This window comes from Thunnus albacares, chromosome 19, assembly GCF_914725855.1.
Source record: "Thunnus albacares chromosome 19, fThuAlb1.1, whole genome shotgun sequence".
Taxonomy (NCBI): domain Eukaryota; kingdom Metazoa; phylum Chordata; class Actinopteri; order Scombriformes; family Scombridae; genus Thunnus; species Thunnus albacares.
This window is the reverse complement of record NC_058124.1, coordinates 921,992-949,506: the sequence shown is the minus strand read 5'-3', so window position 1 is coordinate 949,506 and position 27,515 is coordinate 921,992. Positions and strand designations below refer to the sequence as shown.

At 40.0% G+C, this 27,515-nt stretch overlaps 1 protein-coding gene across 1 annotated transcript; it reads left to right on the top strand.

The window, feature by feature from the left end:
• Positions 1-14: 14 nt before the first annotated feature.
• vars2 (valyl-tRNA synthetase 2, mitochondrial) lies at positions 15-27,515 on the top strand. The gene is made up of 30 exons (XM_044335074.1): positions 15-441; positions 585-777; positions 956-1,037; positions 1,143-1,243; positions 3,525-3,646; positions 3,761-3,827; positions 5,486-5,583; positions 6,279-6,360; positions 6,662-6,781; positions 8,717-8,825; positions 8,919-9,007; positions 11,280-11,370; positions 11,534-11,661; positions 11,880-11,983; positions 13,229-13,310; positions 13,433-13,509; positions 13,698-13,785; positions 13,910-14,003; positions 15,181-15,251; positions 15,342-15,467; positions 15,615-15,719; positions 16,499-16,567; positions 16,666-16,744; positions 18,337-18,467; positions 19,957-20,109; positions 20,556-20,810; positions 21,804-21,915; positions 22,069-22,271; positions 24,510-24,659; positions 26,356-27,515. Exons 2-30 carry the CDS (start codon positions 598-600, stop codon positions 26,431-26,433), a joined length of 3,246 nt encoding a protein of 1,081 aa, XP_044191009.1. The 5' UTR covers positions 15-441; positions 585-597; the 3' UTR covers positions 26,434-27,515.

The window sequence follows — 27,515 nt, the reverse complement described above, 5'->3', positions numbered from 1 at the left end:
AAATCACGGTGTTGTATCATAGCATCATGTATGCAATGAAAAGTGCGTACGATATTAACGTACCAGTTTTTGGTGAACGTTATTTCCATAAGTAATTTTATTTTGAAATGCAGAAAGGAAGCATTGTTTCTTTTTTAGTTTAACTTGACGGCTTAAAGTGTTGAGGGGAAGATATTTCCAGACGGACAGCGATAATTTCCTGTTGTCCGTACAGTTACTATGGTCCGTCAACAAACAGTATCTTTACGCCGAGAATAAAAGAAATAATAAGACTATAACAACGTAATATTAAATCACACAATTATTGTACGAGGTCAGAAAATGATGTAATGTTAACATGTAATTAGCAACATAACGGAAATGCACTTTGTCGGCTCTACCAGGAAGGACTAGTTGAAAGGTCGTGGCTGTGGTGTCAGAGCACTCTGTATTGAAAGCACAGTAAGTAAACCTGTTCAAATATGAATTGTCATCGCAGATAAACTTATTCCACGTGTAGCTAATTTATTAGTTAGCCTCTCTGAACCCACTCCTGATTTTTACATGCCATGTATGAAGGTTCCGTGTGTTTGTTGCTGCTGTAGTGTGTTAGTGAGGATGTGGAGGACAGGTCGTGTCCCGAGTTGGAGGCTGGCAAGGAGACTCTGCTCCAGCAACTTTCCAAAACCTTCATCCTCCTCTTCATCGCCGTCAAACCCATCCCTTCTACGGCCTCAAGCAGAGAAACAGAGGCGGAGAAAAGAGAGGGAGAGGGCCATACTGTCAAGTCAACACAATGTGAGTTCACATTTATATCTGTGTGTATTTGTTGTGTTTGTTGGTTTATGTCTAATTTCCATTCAACACAGTAGTCCAGACACACATTTAACTGAACCACTATAAGAGAAGAACTTGTACTTGTAGCTCAATTTCATGTGTCCGCAATTGTTATTTCAACTGATATTTTTGTTTTCAGACTGCTGAAGATGACGGGGTGAAATGGAGTGAGAAACAGAGGATAGAGTATACTGCTCAAACACCTCCTGGGACAAAAAAAGGTGAATGACTTCCCATCACAGGTTTTGTTCTGTTCCAGCACCAGCTTGTTTAACTGTCGTCTCTCTCTGCAGACTTGGCAAAATATCTGCTTATTTCTTTTGCAGACACCAGCTTGCCGTTCCCGTCCTCGTACAGTCCAGACTACGTAGAGTCCAGCTGGTATCAGTGGTGGGAGAAGGAGGGATTGTTCAGCCCCGAACAGCATGTGAGATATTTCAAACAGAACAACACTGACATCAAACTAGAACTGCTTCTCGAAATGATGCTGTTGTATGTGACAGGTGGATTATGAGATAACTGTTCACCAACAGTATGTCTCATTGTTTCTTCTGATGATTACTATATAGCATATTTTATAACAAGTAAATGCATTGAGCTTCTTGCAAGGAGAACTTGTATGAAGTGGAACTTACAAGTGATTTAAGAGAATTTGCAGAATTCAACAATTTGACATGCTTAGAATTTTTGCTGAGGTACAAACAAAATTCACAAGTTCAGAGCTGTCGTATGAGTCATGAACAGTCTGACTTTCTCCACAGAGGAAAAACACTCATTTGACCTGAAATCGTAATATCTTCATCTGAATGAATTAGAATTTAAATATGATACCAAAATGAACTAAAATGAAATATAAGCATAAACAAACCATATATTCTGTTCAGCATATCATCATCATCATCATCATCATCATCATCATCATCATGGCTGCCAGTTCACTGAGAGGTTTTTTTAGATGTGATGATGTTGTGTCTGTAGTAGTTGCAACAGTTGCCTCAGGGTATTTCTGCAGGTCTAGTATCATGTTGTGTTGCAGCTGACAGTGTAACATCACCTGCTCTAGGCTGTGACTGTCACATGATGCCTCTCATATTAGTAATGAGTGTTTTGCGTTAGAAAGACATTTTTTTAGCATCTAACTCAACGTCAAAGCATTCCCTCTTTATTTCTATCACAGTGCAGCGCCGCTCTAATGGATTCATATTCTCTAATTGTTTCAGCTCCTCTAATATGACTACTGACACTGATAATGTGTCTGCTGATTTCTGACAGCAGGGCTTGGAGCTCTGCACTGTCAAATTCGTCTTTTTATGCTAATTCTATTATGCTATTATTATCAAATCTCATCCTCATGAACAGGTGACCTTCATCAGGCTGAAACCAGAGATTTACAAAACGTTTGTGAAGTTAAGAGTTTGTTGAATCTGATTTGAAACACTCGTACGAGGAAACCTCACAGAAAAAAGTCAGGAGATTAAGGAGAAGAATATGAAAGTGTCCTTGCATGAGGCCCAGTGTTGTATATATGTACTTTTTAAAAATGAATGTGCAAACACACTTCCTCTCAGTGACAGTAAAGAACCCACATCAAGCCCGCAGGCATAAACCACACACACACACACACACACACATATATATAAATAATCATGCGCCTAAGGAAAAAGAAAAGTTTTCAGTGTTGAGAAGTAGACACACAACTGACACGTCTCAGGTCATCATGCAGTTTGTTCCAGAGACAGGACCAAAATATCGACAAGCACTGTCAGCAGATCTGGATCTTAGCAATCAATCAGACTGACATCAGGCCTGTGTTAAAACAATGCAGGAGACTATGTCAGTACCTGAAGCAACACGCCCCTCCACAGCCCCTCCACAGCCCCACCACAGCCCCCTCCACAGCCCCCTCCACAGCCCCTCCACAGCCCCACCACAGCCCCTCCACAGCCCCTCCACAGCCCCTCCACAGCCCCCTCCACAGCCCCTCCACAGCCCCATGCACAGTGTGAACGCAGGGCTGATGACTCCACCAGATGACTGACAGCTCTGACTAGAAATCTACTGGAACGCCTATCCATTAGTTTAACTGAATTGAATTTGATTTAGCAGTTAAGAATGGATAGATAGAATAATTCACTTTACTAATTATTAATTAATATTCATTTCTTATTATCTCACATTAACATTCAAACCATATCTATCTCTTATCTCTTGCTTATTTTTATATTTTATCTTCTCAATCAGTAGAATCTCCAACATTCACAAACCAGTTCAACAGCTGTAGAATTCATATGAACGTAATGGCTTAATAAGGTATAAATATATACTTCTGCTGACTCTTTAGTCCACTGAGTACATGAATGATAATTAATAATTAACATTAATTATTAATATTGTTATGGGTTTACAAGTGCATTAATCAGACAAACCTTTCAATGACAGACTGTAAATATAAAGAAAATATACGTAAATATAAATTGTGTAAATATAAAAAAGACTTAGATCAAGAAAATATTTGCAGCCATTTAGTTCTTTGCATGTTTGCAACAGCTGCTCATACCTTCAAAATAATATATCTAATAATACAGTTGCAGCTTATTTTGTCAGTTTTTACATATGATGAGGATTATTTGGATTGTTTTTTTTGTCAGAAATTAGACTCACACATAAAGTGTGTGGTGTATGACATCTGAGTTGTCCTATGTGTTCAGGAGAAATTATCTCACGCTGTGGATCAGACCTTCTCCCTGTGTATCCCTCCACCAAATGTGACCGGTACTCTGCACCTGGGCCACGCTCTGACTGTAGCTGTAGAAGATGCTCTGGTTCGATGGTAACTGCCAACAACAGATGCAACATGCTGTGTGAAATAGGTTGAGTCAAAGGTTGTTTGAGAAGGCTTATGTGGTGATGGAACAGTAATATACAGCATGTTTTGTTCCTTCAGGAGAAGGATGCAGGGCCACAGAGTGCTTTGGGTTCCTGGATGTGACCATGCAGGTATCGCAACTCAGGTAAGACGACTTCCCTTTCTCCTTTTTTTAACACAGTTTGGGTTTTAATTACTTTTTTTCATTTTTCTGACTGTGACATTCACCAGTTAAAAGAGTCTTGCACTGATTGAACATTGCACTTTTACAGTCTCACAATGACTGACAGTTAAAAAAAGTATTTTTTTATTCAGTGCATTCTTCTTCCTTATCAAATCCCTTTGACTACACTACCCACAATGCAACTTGACCACCCACAGTTCAATCAGAGATTCATGTGTGTAGCTAGTAGTGACTAATGTAGCCTGGTGCTGCCAGCCTCCAGCAGGTTACAGAGATCTGCTAACCTCACTTCTTTCTAGCTCCACATCCCCAAATTTTCTCCGTTTTCAAACTTGTACTCTTTAACCCCAACTGATGCTGACTCAAATGACATCACAGGCAATTTATCAGATTTCACACAGTTCCCTCTGGAGACACAAAAATCTTTATACTTTAACTTTTTCCACATATGCAGTAGTACTCCCAAACACCTGGAAACACATGCTGATATGGAAATTGATGGAGTTCCCCATTAATTTTCATCTGGACTATTTCTTTAGTAGTTAGTAGTTCCCCTGAACACTGTTCACACTGAGGTCTGTGGGTTATCCACAGTGACCAGGACATTGTATTTGGAAAGATACACTGCTGTTGAATTCTTTGAAATGCCGTATTTTAATGCAATAAACATCACAAATGATATTCCATTCATCTCCATTGTGTTGGGGTGATGACAGAAATGTCAAAGAAAGAAGACATTTTAGTCATAAAATCCTGTTAGCAGCCTTTTAGCTCATAAAATTGAACACTGAAATGTCAGATTCAGATGTTGTTAGCAGCATGGATCTTTGCAATGTTGGTCAATCTGTCCACCACTTTGGTCCAGACTGAAATATCTCATCCACTGTCAGGTGGACTGCCATGAAACTTTGTACAGATGTTCACATTCCTCAGAATATGAATCCCATTGTCCTCGGTGGTCCTCTGACTTTTCCTCTAGCACCATCATCTGGTTACAATTTCACTTTATTTAATACTTTGGGTTATGACCAAATACTGTACTGTAGCAAATGTTAGCATGCTAACTCACTAAATTAGGATGGTGATACCACCATCACAGGCTGCAATATGAACATTCTTGTTCAAGCACTCATTTTTTTCATTCAAGAATAAAATAGATAGAGAATGTTGATTTATGACTTATTTTTCATTTCTCATCATTGGTGCAACTCCTCACCACTGTAAATATGAATAAATACCTATATTCACTGTGATATGCTTAAAGTAGTAGATTAAAGACATGATCTCATTCATCGTGTCTTTAGGCCTCTATAATTAGGCAGCTAGGCTGTAAGACATCTCTGAAAAGCATGCAAATGAAAAGCTCTGTTGTCAAATAAATAACCTGAAATGTGGTGCAGAGTGAAATAGAGCTGTCATTTGATCAGTAGATGGTAAATTAAGGTCATTTTCAGCTGGATTTACATGCACTTATAATATCTAAAGCAGAATATTTGATGTTTGCCCAAAGAGGACAACAATAAGATTTCACTGTGAAGCCAAATAAATGCTGTTGGAGAGCTAGATTCCTACTCTACACTCGCCCTGCATCTTAATGTGATCATATGTGTTTATGTTAGACAGTGGTGGAAAGGATGCTGCTGAGGGATGAAGGGAAGCGTAGACAGGACTTCAGCAGAGAAGAGTTTCTACAGGAGGTGTGGAAATGGAAGAAGGAGTGAGTCTCTACATCCATATCACTGCTCTTTGGTGTGTGTGTGTGTGTGTCGTGGAAATTGTCTGAAAACACTTAACACACATATGAAATAATACACAAAACACTGCTGGGTTGAAGATTAAATAATTATTATTGTACAATAAGGTAACAGAACACACAAAGATTTGCATCAGTTCGTCTCAGCGAGCAAACAGCAAACCCCATTCTATTATAGTTGGAGAGGGAACAAAGAAATGATCTGTGATTGGTTAAATCATACAAACTTATGTACTACAGCCAATGGCAAACAGCCACGAGATACATTTACATGCACATGTATGGTAACTAGGAGCCACATCATCACCTAGAGACACAAATCAAGGAAGAGCCTCAAGCCATATGTGACCCCTCAACATGTCCTGTTTACTCCAAGACACAGAATAATACCTTATTTGAGCCTAAGCCAGGATGGAGAGTGAGTAGTGTGGGCCTCCTAAGACATGTTCCTTCTCTCAGGAACATGCACACATTAGCAAAGCAGAGAAGTAATGATCATCCCTACACATCTCTGCACATTAAAATAAGACAGTCCTTTCGTCTTTCTTTATCTTTACGTGTGTGTGTGTGTGTGTGTGTGTGTGTGTGTGTGTGTGTGTGTGTGTGTGTGTGATGTTTGCTATATTTATTTTTATTGTCCTTGTGTCTGTGTGTTGCAGGAAGGGAGAAGGGATCTATCACCAGCTGAGGAGGCTTGGAGCTTCTCTGGACTGGAGCAGAGCCTGCTTCACTATGGATCCGGTAAGACAGCAAGCACATGTGTTATTCACATGCAGTTTTAGCTTATATTAAGAGCATCCCCCCACCCACCCACCAACACACACACACACACACACACACGCACACACACACACACACACACACACACACGCATAGGATGCTCCAGCATCCTTCTATCTTTACCCCTGTCAACATCACACAACATCACAGTCTGGGATAACTGTGACACAACATATGTAACTATGGTTGTGTGGAATTGTGACAGTGTGTCAATGTAATAATAAAGTCTAACATTGTGTTTGTGTTGTTGTTTGCTGTTTAGGGTTTCAGCAGGGCTGTGACTGAGGCTTTCGTCAGGCTGTGTGACTCTGGTCTGATCTATCGCTCAGAAGGACTGGTCAACTGGAGCTGTGCTCTGGAATCTGCCATCTCTGACATTGAGGTAATATTGTATTACATATACACTATATGGAATATGAGGACAAAATAATAGATATCACATAAAGGGGACATTCAACTTTGAAATAACTAGTGCAGTGCCCGTTCAAAACATGCCTGTTTGGAACAGGCCGATTGCTTATTGTTTCTCAAGAACCGTATATATTTATATGTATAAATTGACAAATGTATCAATTAAAACGATAAGGATTAAATAAATTAAATGGTTTTAATCCAGGCAGAAACTTGACCAGTGAGACTAAACTGAGGTTGAACTGTAGAAGCAACCGCATATATATATATAGTAATTAAAAGGACATGGACTTAATAAATTAAAGATATACTGCACACTAAAACATGTTTTTTGAGCTGTAAACTTAATTATATGTCCTCTGCTGTTAAAAATCTGCCCTGATATTTTGACGTAGACTCGACCGTTCCAGAGTTCTCTACGTTATGAAATGTATATAAATGGTAGAATGATACCTCCCTCAGCCCCGGGCTCATTTTCATATATATGCTGATCGAGAGAGACAGTTTTAGCTTCGACAGCTACAGCGGTGCTGGCCAGCTGGAGGGGGTCTCTATATCTGTGTGTGTCTGCAGGAGAAAAAGCTGCTGACAGCCACAAAAAAACACAGAAATCCTCCTTGTTTCTCATCATGCAGCTCTTCAATTCTCTGGCTGTCTGTTCCTGCAGTTGTCAGCTGCTAAAATCTTGTTTATAAAACTTTAAATCGCAGTGTAACCGGAGCTCTGCCGAAACTGTCTGTCTTGTCTGTCAGCTGAAGCTGTCCGCTGCAGAGCATGTGCATTATTTCTGTTTGAGTATAAGATGATAATAAGATGTGAAGTGCTTTGTGACTTTTACCCATCTGAAAGAATAAATGAAAAATATAAAGGATGAGGTGACTGATAACTGCCAACTGAAGAAGCAGCCAAACCACCGCTTTAGAGAGCTGAACGTTGCCCACAAGCATCCTTGTGCCTTTCATACTCAAACAGAAATAATATAGATAATAGATAATATACATAGAACAAATAAACACACACAATACTCACTGTATGACACTGTATGACATTAACACAAAACAATGAATGCACGTTAATTATCACTGATTATTTAAAAAAAAAAAAAAAAAAAAAAGCTCATAGGAAGACTACATGCTCTTACTTTGAAATGTGGAAATGACGTTGTCAGCAGGTGATCATGTGCTATCCGAAAATGACCGAGTGATACGAGTGGATTTTCGTTCAGACCGGCGGAAAGTTTTCTTTCAAAACTCAAATCCACACGTGTAGAACTGAGATCCACAAATGTTTTTTCAATTCACAAATAAAAACTGAGTTCACAAATGCCTGTTTGGAAAGTTGTAAATGTTAGGAAGATATTCACAAATGCTTTTCATTTATTTGTAAATTGATTTAATGTATTCACAGATATTTTTTTTATTTGTGGAATTTGTGTATTTGCAGATCCGTTTTATATTTCATTTTTTAATTATTTTTGTGAGTTTACAAATCTTTTTGTATTTGTGGAAGGTGTTTACATTTACAGATTACACATTTACACACAGATTGTCGATCTGTTCACACGAATCATTATGAAACAAATCTCACCCCATAACTGTCCGTATTTCCGCTTGTCAAATCCATGGACAGAGGGAGAAGCAAATCAACGTTATTTATGAGGTATTTTTATATATTTCTCAAAAAACTGCTCATCCAAACAACTTCACACATCAACATTGCACTTCCTTGTTTCCCCAGCAAGTCACCTGCTAGGTAAGAAGTAGATCAGATGAATGGTTCTCCAGATATATGAAGGACAAACTTACATACATACAGACAAGCAGAGATTCCTTCCTCCTTCCTACTGTTTTATAGCTGGTAGTAAAATAGTAAAGAATCATATTTAAGTGTGTGCATTTTTTGTCAGGTTGACTCAAAGGACCTGTCTGGGCCGACAATGTTGTCTGTTCCTGGTTATGAACATGAGGTGGAGTTTGGAACAATGCTTACCTTTGCATACCCTGTAGAGGGCCATGGTAAGTATTAGTGTCAGTCTGGAAATGTGATACATATTCTGCTTTGGCTCGTTCTGTTTTTTTGTGAGGTTTTCTCTTGTTGTTACTGTTCAGATGGAGAGGTGGCGGTGTCCACCACCCGTCCTGAGACTATGCTGGGAGATGTGGCTGTAGCTGTTCACCCTGACGATCCTCGATACCAGGCTAGTAGCAATAATTGATGGAATGTTTAATGACCTGAGGAGATTTTGGAATATCACTGAATCCAGAGAGGTGTACAGCTTATCAGAGAGTATGATTATTGACAAATAGTATTATTAACAACACTATGATGTCTGTCCATTAAATATGAAGCTACAGCCAGCAAGCAGTTAGCTTAGCTTAGATGGAAATGTCAAGCCTGGCTCTGTCCAAAGCTAAAAGGGTTTGCCTGCCAGTACCACTAATTAACACATTATAACCTGTTTTAACCTGTTCTACTTTTACGAAACTTACATTCATTTTCAGTTTTGGTGACATTGTCAGAAAGGTGATAATTCTACTTTCTGTTTATTATTGAGGTCTTAGTGGGTGGTGCTGGTGTACTGTAGCGCATTGTATTGAAGTGTTCCCAATATTTTGTCCACCCCATTAACATACATGAGGGGGGCGAAATATTAGGAAATGCTATTTCGTCACATTCCTGCAAACATCCTGCAAATCTCATACTGTCATAAAGTCCTGCTCAGTGATCTGCATCATCACGCTCTAATGCAAATAATAATGATAAAAAGTAACTTTACAGCTGGCTGCAAAACAGTGTCCTGTCTGGTTAAAAGTTTGAGTCTGTTTGTCCTGGTTTCAATCATATAGGGGATACAACATTTACATAGGACATGAAAAACCTGGTTATCATATATCTGTATACACAATCCATAGTATCCTCCTTTCTATTGGATAACTCCAGCTAGCATATCCAGGTAAATCTGAAACCAGGATATGATGTGTAGCACATAACAGGGATGCATGCAGGTGTTCATGTAAATGCACTCAAACACAAAGGGCCTTATCTTACACCCAGCGCAAAGCAGCGCCAAATGCGACGCAAGTGTCTTCGCTAGTTTAAGACCGACCAACCATTTTTGAAATTACAGTGATCATGTTTCTATACTTTCAGCAATTAAAACTCCATGACTGAGCAAAACGATTTTAAAGAAAACAAAGCTGTAATTAAAAAAATAAACCATTTCAAAAGACAAACAAAAAGAAATTTGCAACAAATTAATGAACAGGATCTTAAACTGGTGGGCTTCTTCCTCCTCGGGTTTGCAGGCGAGGAGCACCGAGATGGGGCTGGCCATGGGAGGGTCCAGGAGCAACAGGGGCCAGTGTGCTTGAAATGGATTATGCACTTTCACTTCATGCGTGAGCAGATCTGTTTCCTCTGCAGAGAAGCCTTCCTTCTTACTACATGGCAAATGCGCCATTATAATAGCAATCCGCCAAGGTGCAAGCGCTTCTGGCTTTTAAAAGGAATGGGAAATGACACTCTGATTGGTTTCAAAAAAATAAAAGTATCACATCTCAAATTTCCTAGTCAAGGAGGACAAAATACTAACATGTCACCTTTTTATTTGGCTCACATCACATTAGAAAAATGCTTACGTGTTTCACCACAGAGCCTTCTTCAGAATGTTTTAAGTATACAGGTTCAATTCAGTCATATATACAAGGGCAGAGTTAGTACACAGCTGGGAGTTGGAATTATTTGGGAACCAATCACTTTTCTTATCCTATGGTTCTAGATACAGGGACCAATCATAAGTATACAGTGAAATCTGATGTAAATCTCATTACATACAAAATGAAACTTCACAAAACACTGTCACTAACCATCACTGATTCCCTATTAACAACATACACTAGATGGCAATAAAGGGACGCATCTGGCTTTTAAAGGGAATGGGAGATGACACTCTGATTGGTTTATTGCATGTTATGCCCAAAGCGCACCCATGATTAATTAAGAGACCAAAGACAACCATTTTGAACCATGCACCTGGCACTGCGACCATTTTTTCTGCCGTTAAACTAGCAAAAGTGGATTTGGACACACCCTAAACCACTTGCGCTATGCGCTTCAGACCGTGTGCTTAGATTGTTAAAATAGGGCCAAATGTGTGCTTTGTTGCGCACCACCCCCATCAGTGATGTCATGTGGTCCTACATCACTGTAGCAGAGAGAGAAGTTAAACTCCTGGAGGTCAGCAAGAACAAGATTTTCCGGAGGTGTTACTCATTAAAAGGACAGCCACTACAGTATAAATGGTACAGCAGTATTTTTGACAGTTGATAAATGTCTGTCGTCTCATGGTGTACATGTACAAGTGAACTGGGAACTAGAATACAACAGGACATTTGTTACAATACCGTTGCTCATATGTTCCCACTTTGTAAATGTCCCTTGATATAATCTCTGTTGCCACTTTGATCTAGGCTGTTCATGGAAAGCAGTGCCATCACCCCTTCACCAACAGACTGCTGCCCATCATCACTGATACACTGGTGGACATGGAGCTAGGAACAGGTGACAGCAACACTACTGTCTTCTCTGACACAGTTTTCTCAAAAACTGAACATTAGAGGCCTCACAGCAGGTTATCTTCAGAGATTTTGGATTGTGTGATACACTGTTGCTTTCATGTTTTCTGAGCTGCTCATGTTGATCAGTTCTCTCTGTTTGTTTCCAGGTGCAGTGAAAGTGACTCCTGCTCATGACCACACTGACTTCCTGCTGTCACAGAGACACTCACTGCCACGCCTCACTGTGATTGGAGGAGATGGGATGATGACACCACTCTGTGGACACTGGCTGGAGGTGCATACACACCACTGTCATTATCTGTAAACGTCGTATTCCCATGTCAAGTGTTGATGGGTTAGAATTTATCTGCATATGTCTGCTATATTTGGTTGCAGTCGACAAAACATCCATATTGCACCTTGTACAACCCCCATCCATGATGGAAAAGGTAGGCTTGATGTATCTTCATCAGAGCTGTTGTTATCATTTTTTGTCTCCTCATGTCTTTTAAGGGAGTAAAGCGTTTTGATGCCAGACAGCTAGTCGTGGACGCCCTGGCTGAGAGGAAGCTGCTCAGAGGAAAGAAGGATCATGCCATGACTTTACCCATCTGCAGGTGGAGGAACACACATTTAATCTGCCTTTCTCTATGTGTATTTATCTCATCACTGTTCATGCAGAGTGTTTTTTTGCAGCCATTATTCATCTTGTAAAAATAAACAGCTTCCTCACAAAAGACAGCACAAGATAACTTTAAAAAACTGAACTCCAATACCCAGAAATGCAAGATGGTTTCAGTAAACTGTACACAACGAAGTCTATCCAGACTTAACATTTGCTGCCCATTTCTTACCAAAACCATTTTCTAAAGCGTACCTAGCTAGGCTAGGTGTGTTGATCCTGATGTGGTGGATGTGTTATAAATATTCTACTCAGCTCAGTTTAGCTTTGACTGCTGCTATATCACCTGTGACCACAAGACTACTGACATATCTGTTCCTGTTTTCTGGAGAGATGCTGGACAGGATTGATAGACTGACAGCCCCTGTAATATAATACTGATATCAAATTAGAAAAATATCACACTCACTGGTGAGTAGCGCAACATGTGTTACTATATGGTATGATAAATTAAATTAAATTGGACACTTTTCCTTATGTTTTGACATGATGGACAGAGTGTCTCTACTCAGATTTAGTAGTTGTGTGCATAAGTTTCACAGCTTAGGTATGAATTATGCATGCAAAGAACTTTTCCTGCTGTTTTTCCTGCAGTAATTTGAATATAGGCTGCCGGTGTAGACACCTGTTTTGAATTGATTTTGATTTGAAAGCACATTTGTTCTGTTACACTGTATAAGACAGAGGAAATGTGACTGAACTGCATGTCCACTGGATGGGCTACATTGTGTTCCAGCTGCACTGAAGCTCTGTCACATCTGTCACATCTGTTCCAATGTGTTTTTTGGTATTTTGTTCATTTTGGTTTGGGCTTCAAATATGCCAGTCACAGAACTGTCTCTCTCTCTCTTTCTCTTTTCCTCTCTCTTTCACAACATAAGCAATCATTTCCTCCTGACTAAGAAAAATAGTTTATGAATGAACTACGTTTGTAGGGGAAAAGTCTTGCTTGTCTGAGCATTTACAGCTAAAGTGAGAAACCATAACTGACTGGAGACATGTCACAAGGGTCTCAGTATTCAAACCACTTGTCTAAAACATGCAAAAACACAATTATGAATTGTATTACCATCAGTGTCCTCTTGCTTGCCTTCAACTTCCTGAAACAGGACTGTAGGTACCATACTATAATGTCTTAACATGTGGTCTGTCATTCTTCTCTCCTTCCACACTGTCTCAGCCGCTCAGGGGACATCATCGAGCCTCTTCTAAAGAAGCAGTGGTTCGTCCACTGTGATGATATGGCTAAAAAAGCTATACAGGTAAGTGGAGTTGGTGGCTGTGAGATATCTAAGTCAGTCTTTATGTTTATACAGTGAATATAGCAGTCAAGTGAACACTGGGACAACATTTATTAAAGTTTGACTCATTCTTTCACTGTCAGGCTGTGGAGGATGGACAGTTGGAAATCATCCCTCACTTTTACACCAAGACATGGAAGAACTGGCTGTCCAACATCAGGTAGGCTGTCCTGAACTTTGACTCGGATATAGTTCATGGATTTGAACAATGGTGTGAAGAGAAACAATGACGGTGTGTGTTGTCATTAGTGGTGTGATATGTGTGCGAAGTGACACCATTCTGATGATGAAGGGGTCCTTGTTTCATCGTATTGGTTTGTTAACAATGCACCTCTTGTTGCTTCACAGTGATTGGTGTATTTCCAGGCAGCTTTGGTGGGGTCATCAGATCCCTGCTTACAGAGTGGAGCTTCCTAATTCTACTGACAGACAAGAGGTTGGGCCATGTGGATATTAAAGTCTTAAGAATAATACTGATGTGTTTAATATCATGCGTCAGTCAGAATCAGAGTGTTCCAGACAGACAGTGGTGTGTGTTGTGTGTGTGTTGTTTATGATAGGAGCAGTGGGTTTGGGGAAGGACCAAGGACGAGGCCCGACAGAGAGCTGCTGTCAAATGTGGAGTGAAGCCAGAGGACGTCAGTTTGACTCAGGGTGACTCTCCTCTATCACCTGTCTGATCACCAATGTTTGGTCATACTGTTTAAGGCCCTGAAACTGACGCAGCTAAATGGAATTCAGCCATCATTCATTTTACTATTTAAACCTCCCTCAAACCTAAACTACAACCTCTACTGCCACTACTACTTCTGCCCTTACTGCTACTAATGCTAGTGTTACTGCTATACTACTTCTGCTGCTTCTGCTACTGTAACTGCTACTGCTCACGCAACTACTTCTGCTCCTCCTGCTACAAAAACCTGCTACTTCTTCTGTTGCTAGTGCTACTGAAACTGCTACTTTAACTGCTGCTGCTAGTGCTAGTTCCACTATAACTGCCACTGCTACTACTTCTGCTGCTAGTGCTAGTTCCACTTTAACTGCTACTGCTACTTCTTCTGCTGCTAGTGCTAGTTCCACTATAACTGCTACTGCTACTACTTCTGCTGCTAGTGCTAGTTCCACTAAAACTGCTACTGCTACTACTTCTGCTGCTAGTGCTAGTTCCACTTTAACTGCTACTGCTACTACCTCTGCTGCTAGTGCTAGTTCCACTTTAACTGCTACTGCTACTACTTCTGCTGCTAGTGCTAGTTCCACTTTAACTGCTACTGCTACTACTTCTGCTGCTAGTGCTAGTTCCAGTATAACTGCTACTGCTACTACTTCTGCTGCTAGTGCTAGTTCCACTATAACTGCTACTGCTACTACTTCTGCTGCTAGTGCTAGTTCCAGTATAACTGCTACTGCTACTACTTCTGCTGCTAGTGCTAGTTCCACTTTAACTGCCACTGCTACTACTTCTCCTGCTGGTGTGTTACTGCTCCTATTATTGGTACTGCTACTACTTCTGCTGCCAGTGCTGCTGCTGTTATATCTGCCACTGCTACTACTACCACTTACTGCTGGTACTACTTCTTTTGGCAATGTTATGACTACTGCTGCCCCTACTGGTGCTACAGCCAAGTTTCTACTTAGTGGTACAGACAATGAGATATTTAATAAGTGGTTTTAGAATCAGTGGAGGTTTAGCTAACTTTACTGAACAGGTTAGAAAACAAACTAGATTAAAGCTTCCCTCTACTCTCATAGTTTTATCATTGCCATGCCAGTTATGTAAATGTATAGATTTGTTTCTGAATTGTTTACATGTGCATACTCCCTGTGTCAGACCCTGACGTTTTGGATACGTGGTTCTCCTCTGGGCTGTTTCCCTTCGCCATGCTGGGCTGGCCTCAGCAGGTACCACACTTCCACCAGCAGCACACAGTCCTCAATAAACAGCCCTGTCCCCCATGTATTATACTGTAACTACACCTTCTGTTCCCACAGACCAGTGACCTTCAGCGCTTCTACCCTAACTCCATCCTGGAGACAGGCAGTGACCTCATCTTCTTCTGGGTGGCAAGGATGGTGATGCTGGGTACAGAGTTGACTGGCCAGCTGCCGTTTAAACAGGTACTGTTAGGTAGATAATGATAAACCCAAAAGCAAAACAGTATTATATTATATTACTATTATAGTTTACAAACGCTAATGATTAATCACAGTTTCAGCCCATCCTGCTTTTCTATCTCTCTCTCCTGTTCCCATCATGCCTCTCAGGTTCTGCTTCACTCTCTGGTGAGGGACAAACACGGCAGGAAAATGAGTAAATCTCTGGGAAACGTCATTGACCCCTTAGATGTTATACATGGAGTCTCCCTGGAGGTGGGTGTAGTGTATCGTAGTGTATTATATCCTCTGTTATGGGGTCAGAACACTGACATTTACATTTTGGCATTGAAAATAAACTTGGCATTCAAAACAAAACCTGAACTGAAAAAAGAAAACATTGGCATTGAAACACTTGTATTGGAAAACGTTGTATTGGCACTGAAACAAGTTCCACTTAAAAATAAAACACGGACATTAAAAAATTACAATCTTACAATTTTATTATTTTATTTTATTTTGATGTTTTATTACATGATGATGTGTTTTTCGATGTCATCTTCAGATTTTTTCCTCATATCTGTCAGTGACAGATTTTTTTACGCCATCAGTATTTTTTCAGTGTCACCGGTTTCCAGTTTCAACTTTCTGTCACCGTTTTGGCGTAGTTAGTTTTTCTTGGGGATTTTACATATGTCACCTTAAAAACGTGCTTTACAAGATTTACCTGATTACCATCTTCCTCCCTCTTATCTACCACTGCAGCTCAGGGAAGCTCTGAGCCAGCAAAACGCTGTTACATACTTTATTTGGATTTATTTTACATAAGAGCTCGATTGGCCCAAAAAATGCATTCTTGATTTTTATATTCAAAAGTAGGACTCTATGAGAAGTAGAGTATATTCTCTGGGATGTGGGGTGAATACTGTCAGAGAATGAATTAGGTTGTTAAGTGATGAAATGTTCAGTCCAGCTGACAGTGGTAAGTTGGATATAGCAGTCCATTTTATCATATTGTTGTGAAACAAACAACAAATTATTCTCTTACTTCCCAGAGGCTTCAAGAGAAAGTGAAGGAGGGAAACCTCGACCCCAGGGAGCAGGTGGTTGCCATGGAAGCACAGGTCAGCTCCCCCTCTCTCCTATCTATGTTTCTTTCTGGCTGACTGAGCATGCTCATTACTTCCTCTCTTATCTGTCTGCTCCATCTGCTTCCCCACAGAGGAAAGACTACCCCAAGGGGATCCCTCAGTGTGGGACTGATGCTCTGAGATTTGCCCTTTGCTCTCACAAGATGCAAGGTGAGTGACTCTCATCTCTGCTCACTTTATCTGACTCAGACAACCGTTTGTCAGTGAATGAATGTGTGGAGCTGTGTGAACGGGAAACACAATGATTAAGAGAGAGAGATTAGTTGTGAGGGAGTGCAGTGAAAAAGTTAGCAGTGATACAGATTGGGTTTTCCAGATTCCTTGTCACTTATTGGTGGCTTGTTCCAGTTTGTGAGGTGAATTGCCTTTTTTCTTTCCATCCATTCCATTCAATTGTCTTTCCATCTTGCATGCTGCAAAGGAATGCAGCAACTGCACTGCAAGAATGCTACAATTTCTCCATCTTCCCTGAAATACTCTGGTTTTCCATAAAAGACATTTTTCCATAAAAGAGTGCTGGGCGACAGCTATGCTTGAAATCTAGGAAGTGTCCGTCGGCACTAGTACCAAACAATTTGGTCCGTAACCCAACTGTAGTCTAATTATTGGATGGACTGACTGACATTGGTATCATTAAAGATATGCTATGCAGGATTTTCCTAAAAAACAATATAGACTCATACAAAAGTAATCCCTCTCAATCATCACTTATGATACTAGAAGTGTGTGGTGGTGTATGTATCTGCAGAGACTCTACCCTCTGCCTGTATTTTCTTATTATTTTGCTGTGTTCAGGATGCTTCTGGGCATCAACCTTTGGGCAGTGGGTGTGTAGCCCCCAGCCATTAACAACACGCAGGGTGTGAGGTGGGGACTCGTAGCGTAGCGACCAGGTTACATCGCTGTCTCTGTCTCTCTCCTCTGCTCCACTTTGCTCTCTGTCTCTGTGTCATGGATGATTAAAGAGCTGCAGGTCTGTGTGTCTGTTGACCGAGGGCAGGGCTGAGCTACACATCCACGCAGAGCAGGAAGGCCACAGCAGACAGGATGAAGCTCTGCATTCACACAAAATCTGCCGATGCAGCACCTTCCTGCAGGGTTGTGCGGAGGTGTGGGTGTGGGTGTGTTTATTGGTGCTTTAGAACATAACCGCTGTGAAACAATCAGAAAACATTTTATTTATCTGATTCACAGCTTTGTTCTCACCAGCACCGCTTGCTCTTTTCATTCACTCTCTAGCTCACTCGACCACCGCTTCTGTCTCTCTCTCTCTCTCCCTCTCTTGCTCACTCGCTCGCTTGTTGAGCCAGGGAGGAGGGGCCAACTTTGAATGCTGTGTGTTAACCAACACCAACTGACAAATCCTGCATTGTCTACCTTTAAGGTTTCAGAATGCTTCAAATGAACCAGTTCATACGAAGGGTCGTGTGATCACATCTGAAGGCAAAAGTATTTCTACATGTTCCAAATGGCCACACTCAAAGAGGGAGCAAAAAGCCTCTCAGAAAATTATTAATATTGTACAGAAGTGTATTGCATTCACCTAAAAAAAACAACAACAGACAAACGTGGTTGAACACAGCTGCCCCAGTTTCCAGCGTTGAGAAGGTGTTGGAGAAGACAGTATCACTGTTAGACCTGACAAGCACTTCTGTTGTAGGATACTGTTGCCTTGAGCCTTGTCACTGTTCACCCTATCAGTGTATTCACCTCAACACTCTTTTTTTCTGCCTCTTCATCAGGAGAAGACATCAGTCTGTCCATCTCTCAGGTCCTGAGCTGCAGACACTTCTGTAATAAAATGTGGCAGACACTGAGATTCACACTGGGAGTGCTGGGCGACAGCACAACACCAGTGGGACCACTAGAGGAGGTACAACAAAGAAACAGCCTGTTCAACTTCATACTTTCTGAGAAAATAAGATCTTGTTGCCAAGTTGCTTAGAAGTTATTTCAAGTATATAGTTGTACTTTGGAGATTGTCTACACTTATATTTACATTGATAAAATATTAGAACAGTGACTTTTCAGAGGTCAATACAATTTCCACAAACAAAGAATAGCATCACTGATAAAGACCTGCCAGCCTCTACAGTAAATGTCAGTGTGCCACCAGGGCGGGTTTGGCAAGAAATCTGCTGAACCACACAAAGAGAGATCACTTTGTGGTGCCAAACAGGAAGACAGAACTGTTCATCCAGCACAAAGAACAGTTTAACTTCTGGCTGCAACAGATGGCAAAAGAAGGGAGAGGCTAGTTGAAAAAATCATGTTGAATACAGAACTCAAATGTTTATCCCTGTAACCAACCAGTCAAATACTGTATAATTAAGGATCTTTAATCAGCACTGACATGTGCAACATGTTTAGTTGCTTTCAGTTAATTCAGGTTAAGAAATGGACAGTGACCATGACACTAGTGTCACCAAAACCATCAGGATGGTACAAAGACTATCCCTGGTTTTGACCATGGTCCTATTTGTCTGTAGTAACTAATACCAGAAATCGCAATTTATTTGACTGTGGTGTTGCTGTTTAAAGGAATAGTTCAGCATTTTGGGAAATACACTTACAAGTCAAGTCAAATAAATTTTATTTGTATAGCCCAATATCACAAATCACAAATATGCCTCAGGGGTCTTTACAATCTGTACAGCAATATAACATCATCTATCCTTAGACCCCTGATTTGAATAAGGAAAAACTAGATGTGTACAGAATAGACCAAGAAAGCAAAATTACAGAAATACAGCACGGACAAACAGGATGACAAAAAGCAGAGCAGAGCTCAGTCCCAGGATGGCCGATGGTCCAGCAAAGAGACGCCTGAGAGGAAAGAGAGAGCAAGGAGGAGAAAGGGAGTGAGAGAGGGGGGGGGCACACAGCTTGGACGCTCATGTGCTTGGGGACAACGAACAAACACTGTACTTCCTCTATTTTCCAAGAGTAAAATTAGAGGATTGATATCAATCTCATGTCCCTGTGTTCAAGGAGAAAAAAGTAGTATAAAGTCTTTTTGTGGCTCCAGAGGAAACTGTGTGAAATCTGAGAAATCGTCTCACGTGATGTCACTTGCGTCAGCGTTGGTTGGGGCTGAAGGAAGACTAGACACAGGGGGAAACAGCTAGCCTCCCAGCTAACGTTAGCCCCAGTTCTTAGCCCCAGTATATATATATATATATATATATATATATATATATATATGCTAGTTTGTGTATATATACACAAACATGAAATACATATACACAGCATGATAACATAAAAACACATGTGTAGCTGGGGATGCCGGTAGGGGATCACCAGTACAACCATACTTAACAAGGTTAAGAGTCACACAGTTTTTCCTTTCACTTCTCTTTCAGACAACTCCTCTGAGCAGCATGGACCGGTGGGTGTGCTCCAGACTCTACAGCACAGTAGTACAGTGTGAGCAGAGCTTTGAAACATATGATCTGCACACTGTCACGTCTGCCTTGTACTCCTTCTGGGTCCACAGCCTGTGTGATGTTTACTTGGTGAGGAGAGGAATACAACTTTCACATGGCATCATGATTACATTTTGAAGCCACTAAAAAAAAGAGCACAGATTAGACATTCAGAATTGGGATCTTTGCAGTCGCATTAATCTTCTTACTGTCAGTCTAAAAAAGGAGGATGATAGATTTACCTAATTTATTCATGGAAACAGGTAGAACCAATCACAGGGCATCAAAGACTGATGTAAACAGATTAACCTAAACAAGAGCAGAGAGTTTGAGTTTAGCTGACAATAGAATGGAAATATAACTGCTGTTTGTCATTTCCTTTTCTCCTTCTGTGTGTGTGTGTGTGTGTGTGTGTATGTGTTTGTTTGTGTGTGTGTGTGTGTGTGTGGTGTGGTGTGGTGTGGTGTGGTGTGGTGTGGTGTGGTGTGTGTGTGTGTGTGTGTGTGTGTGTGTGTGTGTGTGTGTGTGTGTTGTAGGAGTGTGTGAAGCCTTTGCTGGGCCAACAGGATGATGAGGGGCCAGTGGTCCACACTGACACAGAGCAAAGTGGCAGAGCGAGGCAGGTAGCCAGCAGCGTCCTCTATCACTGTGTGTCTGTGTCTCTGGCCCTTCTCTCCCCATTCATGCCCTTCCTCACAGAGGAGCTATGGCAGAGACTCCAGCCATTCAGACCTGGAGCTGCAGCCCAGACCAGCCTGTGTCTCCAGCCATACCCCCGCTCCTCTCAGCTGGTACCATTACAACCACACCACATTTACATATGGAAATATTTGCTTTACATAGGGCTCAACCTAATCTGAAAACAACACAATCTTGATATTCTGGGGCTATTTACCTATATTTTAAAAGGTTTAACCTATTAAAGGGTCAGTTCACCCAAATTACAAAAGAAGAAAATATTTTCTCACTTCCCGCTTAAAATTGTCAAAAATTACATTAATTCTAAAGAGGTACTGCACACTTAAACATGTTTTTTGAAGCTGTAAACTAAATTAGACTATACTGTGAAACACTGAAAAGGCGGGGCCTTTGCTGATGTAGAGTTGACCACTTGGGAGTTCTCTATGTCATGAAATTTATATAAACGGTAGAATGTTGACGCCAACTTCCCCCGGCCCCCACCCTTGAGTGTGAGTCATTTCCAAATATATGCTGGTCAAGACAGTTTTAGCTTCAGGAGCTAACAGCAACACAGACCTGCTGGAGGAAATCTCTCCATCTATGACAATCCATGGGAGGATATGCTACCTGGCAGCCACAAAAACAGCAGAAATCCTCTTCGCATTTCGTCCTGTAGCTCTTTAACTATCTGGCTGTCTGTTCCTGCAGTTATCAGCTAGTAAAATCTTGTTTTTTAAAAGGTTAAATCGCAGCGTAAATGGTGCTCCACCGTTACAGAACCTGTCCACTGCGGAGCAGCAGCCGACAGGAACAGACAGCCAAAGAGTGAAAGAGTTACAGGATGGAATGCGAAGAGACAAAGAGAGGTCAATGCTGCTGTTAGACGCTGAAACTAAAAGTTAACCACAGACAGGTTTATTTTAAAAATGACTTCTGGCTCGTCTAAATTTTGTTGCACTTTTTTGTCTTCCTCTCATTATTATTATCATTATTATTGTAATTAATTAATACACCTGTATATGTTATTATTTTTGGCTTGATTTTCCTCTTTCCATGTGTTTTAGCTGATCTGTTCTTTTTTTTTTACCGCTCCATCCTGACAGGCACACTGGCATTTCCCCGAAGAGGAAAGAGATTTCCTTCTGGTCCAGGAAGTGATCCGAGTGGCCCGTTCTCTAAGAGCCCAGTGTGGCATGACCAAAGAAAAACCTGCCAGTAAGTCCTTTACTGTGATACAACCAGTTTAAAACAAAAATACTGCCAGTTAGTTAATTAAATCCAGTTTTGATACAAAAGCCAAATGGATTAGCCTTATTGATAAATGAATAAATACATGGTTAATAAACATTTTAATGTTGTGTGTTTCAGTGTGGGCGGTGTGTTCATCCAGCCAGGCTCAGATCCTCCTTCACTTTGGGTCCAGTGTTTGGACTTTAAGCCGAATCTCCAGCCTCCATATCTACTGTCCTCAGGGAGGAGAAGGTGTCCTCTCTGTCCCCTCCACTCCTCCCCCTGAAGGGAGCCTTGTTGGTGTGGTGGACCACACATGTCAGCTGCACCTTCACGTTCAGGTATGCATCATAAACGTCTTTCTGCTGCAGCCTAATTTCCAGGTAAACAGGGCTGCCAATATTACAGTGACATTATTTGATCCAGTTGAAAATTTATCTTTGCATGACGTATGACTCAACTAAAATTAAAGCAAAAATCATTACTGCCACAATATGAAATTGAGTCTGCAATGTGCTGAAGCTGAAAAAACTCAGAGATGATCGGGCCCTCGCATCCTTGTGCACGTCGGGGCACGACGCAGTCGTAGGGCTTCTGTCACGGGCATGTAGATGTCATATCACATGATTTACATGTGTTTCCTATGTATTTTCTTAGTATACAGAAATATATAAAGAACCACAAAGCTTATAATGTGATACAGGTCCAGATCAGTGCTGAATACTAGAAAGATTGAACACTAAAAACATTCACAGATCTAAAAGTGTAGGTTCACATCAGAAAGTATTAATGCATGTATCAAATACATGACTTACACACTCTTATCTATGTGCACAACATACAAAATATAGTCCACAAAGCTGACATGTTAACACTAGGGGTGCGACGGATCACAAAACTCATGGTTCAGATCGTATCATGGATTTGAGTCACGGATCAGATCATTTTTAGGATCAGCAAAAAAAAAAAAAAAGAGGAAAATAAAACTTTGTTTTCCATTTATTCTATAACACACTTACAGCAAGAAACAGCAAGGAACTTTTGCTCATGGTTTTATATGAAAACATTCAAGACAAACAACATTTAATATGTCTTATGTTTAAATAAAATATATAAAATATATTGCAATATGAGACATGATACCTTCCTCTTTTAAACACGGTAGTGAATGAAACAGCCTCTGTCCACATCATCAAAACATGATGATAACTTAGAAACATGAATACACATCTTGTCTTGCAGCTTGTTGAACGAGCCACAAAACAAACATTCACCGCTGAGGTCAGTTAGCAGCTAGATGCCCAGCTGCAGCACATCAAATAGCGTGTAAACATACCTACAGATGTCACTTGGGACCTGTTAGATCCTCTGCACAAAGATGTAAATTACTTTGTTGTTAAAGTCCTCCTTGTCAGGTTTATTCCTCAATTTCATAAGTTTCTTCATAAAACAATGTTAAAAATCTTTTGATGTAAGAAATATCCATGATGACTGCTTAAGCTATCATGCTAAGTGCTAGCAGCTAGCGGGGGAAGGGAACTATGAGCAATCATATCATGCCAATCACTGTGGCATGAGCTTCTCAGATATTCTGTCAAACTGTCGATAAAAGTCTTAAAGTGTAGATATCCACATGGTGTCATGGTGTCCTTTTAATAGATGCAACTGGTGCTCACTCATGATGCCCTGGCAGATGGTCATAAATAGTGGTGTATCATAACATAGTTGATCCATGATCCGTACGGATCACCCCCCACGGTTCAGCACACATGTGAACCACAGATTAACTGCAAAATTAAATGTCTCATTGGAGACAAAGTAAACAAACTGCTGTAGCAACACGTCATTGACAGACAGCATGTTGCTAACAGGCATTTTGAAGAACAACGACCAAACCAGCATCTAATGGATCCAAAGTGACACATTCAGGTATGTTAACACGCTGTTTAATGTTCTGCAGCTGAGCAGCTAATTAGCTATCTAGCTGATAACGGAGGTTAGTGGTGCACATTTCCCCAGTGAATGTTTTTTTGGTGGCTCGTTCAACAAGCTGCAGGACATGACATGTGTTCATGTTTGTAAGTTATCATCAACTTTTGATGATGTGGACAAAGGCTCTTTCATTCACTACCATGTTTAACGGAAGAAGGTATCATGCCTCATAATGCACTTTAACAACTGAGTATTGAATATTTTATATATTTTAAGATTTTATTTAAACATTGGACATCTTGAATGTTGTTTTCATTTAAGGCCATGGGCAAAAGTTCCTTGCTGTAAGTGTTTTACAGAATAAATGGAAAGCAACGTTATATAAAAATAAAGTTCATAAAATTATTAATTATCAATATGAAGAAATGATCAGTAGATGCAACTATCATGTAATCTCAACATTTCATTCTAGCTTTGGTGAGGCACTGCCTACTCTGCCCACCCCGACCACATACAACACCTTCCTATTGACACTTGTGTCAGGAATTCCTACATTTTCAGTATGTTAAGGTATTTCGCTTCCATGAAGGTGATGAGGACGTTGATCCTGTATCATACAGTATTTATGAAATGATTTCCTCTCCCAGGGTGAAATGAGAGTTGACAAACAGATTGCCCAGCTCACTCAGCGCAGAGTCAAGCTTGTTCCCAAGCTGGAGGAGATCCTCTGCAGAGTGCAATCACCACACTACCTGACCAAGGTTCCAGCTCACATCAGGCAGCAAATGGACAGTAAGGTGAGCACTGGGCAATAAGGTGCAGGGGAACCTTCATCAACTGATGGGTGTAATCACACTTTCAATAGGTTTTTCTTGGTCTGAACCAGTGGAATGGTGTGATTCACATTATCCCATTACAAGCCGACCAGACGAACAACATCACATGACTGACAGAGTTCAGTAACTAACCTCACAAAAGGTAGTAAGTAAGGTCTAAATAGATATTTGTTGTTGGGACTGTACCACATCAGTAGTTTTGCTTCATTTTTTAACTTCACTGGTAGCATATACTAAATGACAAAACCTCATCTTGAGGAGAAAATGTGGATATGATTGAAGAATTAATTATTGGTTCAAGCAACTACAATGTGTGTCTGTGTGTGTGTGTATATATATATATATATATATATATATATATATATATATATATATATATATATATATATATATATATATATATATATATATATATATATATATATATATATATATATATAAATTAAAGGAAAAACTGGTCTGAATGCTTGACCCCTACTACATTTTTATCCTCATGGGAGTGGTCTCTTCCATTTGAAGAATGGTGTTCATCCCTCCAGAAGAGTTCCAGACTTGTAGAATCAATGCCAAGGCTGAGGAACACCATTCTTCAAAAAGATATTCCCTCATGTGATGATGGTGGTGGAGAGCGCAAATGATTCACATCATTTTCATACTCATCAAACCATTCAGTGACCCCTCGTGCCCTATGAATTTAGGCATTGTTGTTCTGGAAGAGACCACTCCTATCAGGATAGAAATGTTTCATCATAGGATAAAGGTGATCACTCAGAAAAACTTTGTATTGATTTACAGTGACCCTTCCCTGTATGCCGTAGGGTCACTGAAAAGGGTTGCTTTTCCTTTAATTTGTCACCTGTCCGTATATATGTATGTATGTATGTATGTATGTATGTGTGTGTGTGTGTGTGTGTGTATGTATATGTATAATATATACATATATAAACAATACACACACACTGTAGTTGCTTGTGAAATGACTTACCAAATGAATCAAACAACCTGCTGGTTAGGTGAACTAATAATTCATTCTTCAATCATATCCACATTTTCTCCTGACTTGAAGATATAAGGTTTTATCAGTGTAGTTTTTTTTTTTGCAAATTTATAACTGTATGCTCAAGGACCTCACATGGCTGCAGTGATTCACAATTGCTGAAAAACCTATTTTATAACACGTTTTATACTGCCATCGACTGCCGACTCCTCACTCCTCTTAACCAGCTGGTAGCATGTGATCAACAACTGCAGCAAAAGGCATTTCCAGGAGTGGGCTAGGCTGAAAACAAGGCTTTCGCTGGCCACATTTTGGCCTTTGTTGTGGCTCAAAAACTGACATCCATAGAAAAGTTTGGTCTCATCTTGAACTGGAGCATCTGCAGATAAATTCCATACCTGATATGTTATGATCCACTAAAGTTAGGCACAATACAAAATGAATAAATCCCTGTTTTTGTTATCTGGCAGAGATCTGCACTCTTTTAGTTTCATATAAATATATAAATATATATAATATATATAAATATTTAATTTCTTAATTATTGATTTAATAGTAGTCATTTCTTAGTTGTGTACTACATGGCTGTCTAATTGTGTGATAGATGTGAACATGTGTGTATTTATGATTTTTAACCCTTCTTTGTGTTCTTGTGTTCAGATGTTAGCCTTGCAGCAGGAACTGAAGAACATTGAAGATCAGCTAAAGGTGCTGCAAGACACGCAAACAACAAAATAAATAAAACCAGTGGTTCTTACAGTAACTGTGAAGACTGCTGGATGTCAGAACCACAGGTGACGATAATAACGAAACACTTGATGAACTCTTAGTAATGTTGTCTGAGCAGAGAAGTCATTGAATGGAGGAGACATTGCAGAATCATCATTGTGTGTATTGCAGTGCCTCACTGCAGTATTGTACTGTGTAATTAATAACTCAGAAGGAGTTGTGGCAGGCTGCAGGCATCCATGTAAAGGGAAATAAATGTATTTTGTCAGTGCACAGGTGGCATAATGGAAGTTTTCAGCAGCCTGCTCATTGCTCCTGATCATCTAGTGGTCGTGTCCATCATGGCCTTTTAAGGACATGTTACAAAATGACATTTCTGTTAAAAAATCCTTCATATTTATCATTGTATTTAAAACTAATGTGTCTTTTCTTAAACTTGACTACAAATGTTTCTTTGTTGGAGGACTAAGAATTTGAAAGGCTGGAGGAATCTGGGTTTTTGCTTTTGTTATTGCTTTAATTCTAGCCATTTATCTAGAAAACTTAATGTCTGTCTGGTGGCAGTTACTACATCTGTTTACAAATGGAATTTGTTGGTTATATTTAATAATTTAAATAAATACAATTAGCTGTATTCACATGATTGAGCAATATCTGCTTCAGTTTCTTTATGGTTGATTTTAAAGGAGCAAACCACCAATTTTATAGTTATAGCTCAAATAAAAAGTTGATTTCTTAAGTGGAGTCAAGTCAATGTTATGTAGCACATTTCATAAGACAGGCGTAAACTCAATGTGCTTAAAAACAAGTAGAGATCATACCTGCTTAGTCATGTGAAATACTATTCAGCCTTTGAAAACAGTTGTACAATTGTATAATATTTTACCTTCTATAGCTCTGGGGGAGCTTTGACTTTAAATAAAAAACAAAAAACCTGAATTCAGTGTACAAAAGAGCTTAATATTACACAAAACCAGGAAATACACCAAAAAAACATAGTTAAACAAAATAAGAGAAAAGGAAGTTAAATATATATATTAAAGTTTAAGACAGTAATAATGACCTTTCTTCATGTGGTGTTCAGAGTGCAA

Bases quoted from the DNA above. Each gene is read 5' to 3' on its own strand.
- vars2 (XM_044335074.1), top strand. From the start codon at position 598: ATGTGGAGGACAGGTCGTGTCCCGAGTTGGAGGCTGGCAAGGAGACTC. The intron at 3,647-3,760 runs GTAACTGCCAAC...TTGTTCCTTCAG, and splicing joins GAAGATGCTCTGGTTCGATG to GAGAAGGATGCAGGGCCACA. The intron at 5,584-6,278 runs GTGAGTCTCTAC...TGTGTGTTGCAG, and splicing joins GTGTGGAAATGGAAGAAGGA to GAAGGGAGAAGGGATCTATC.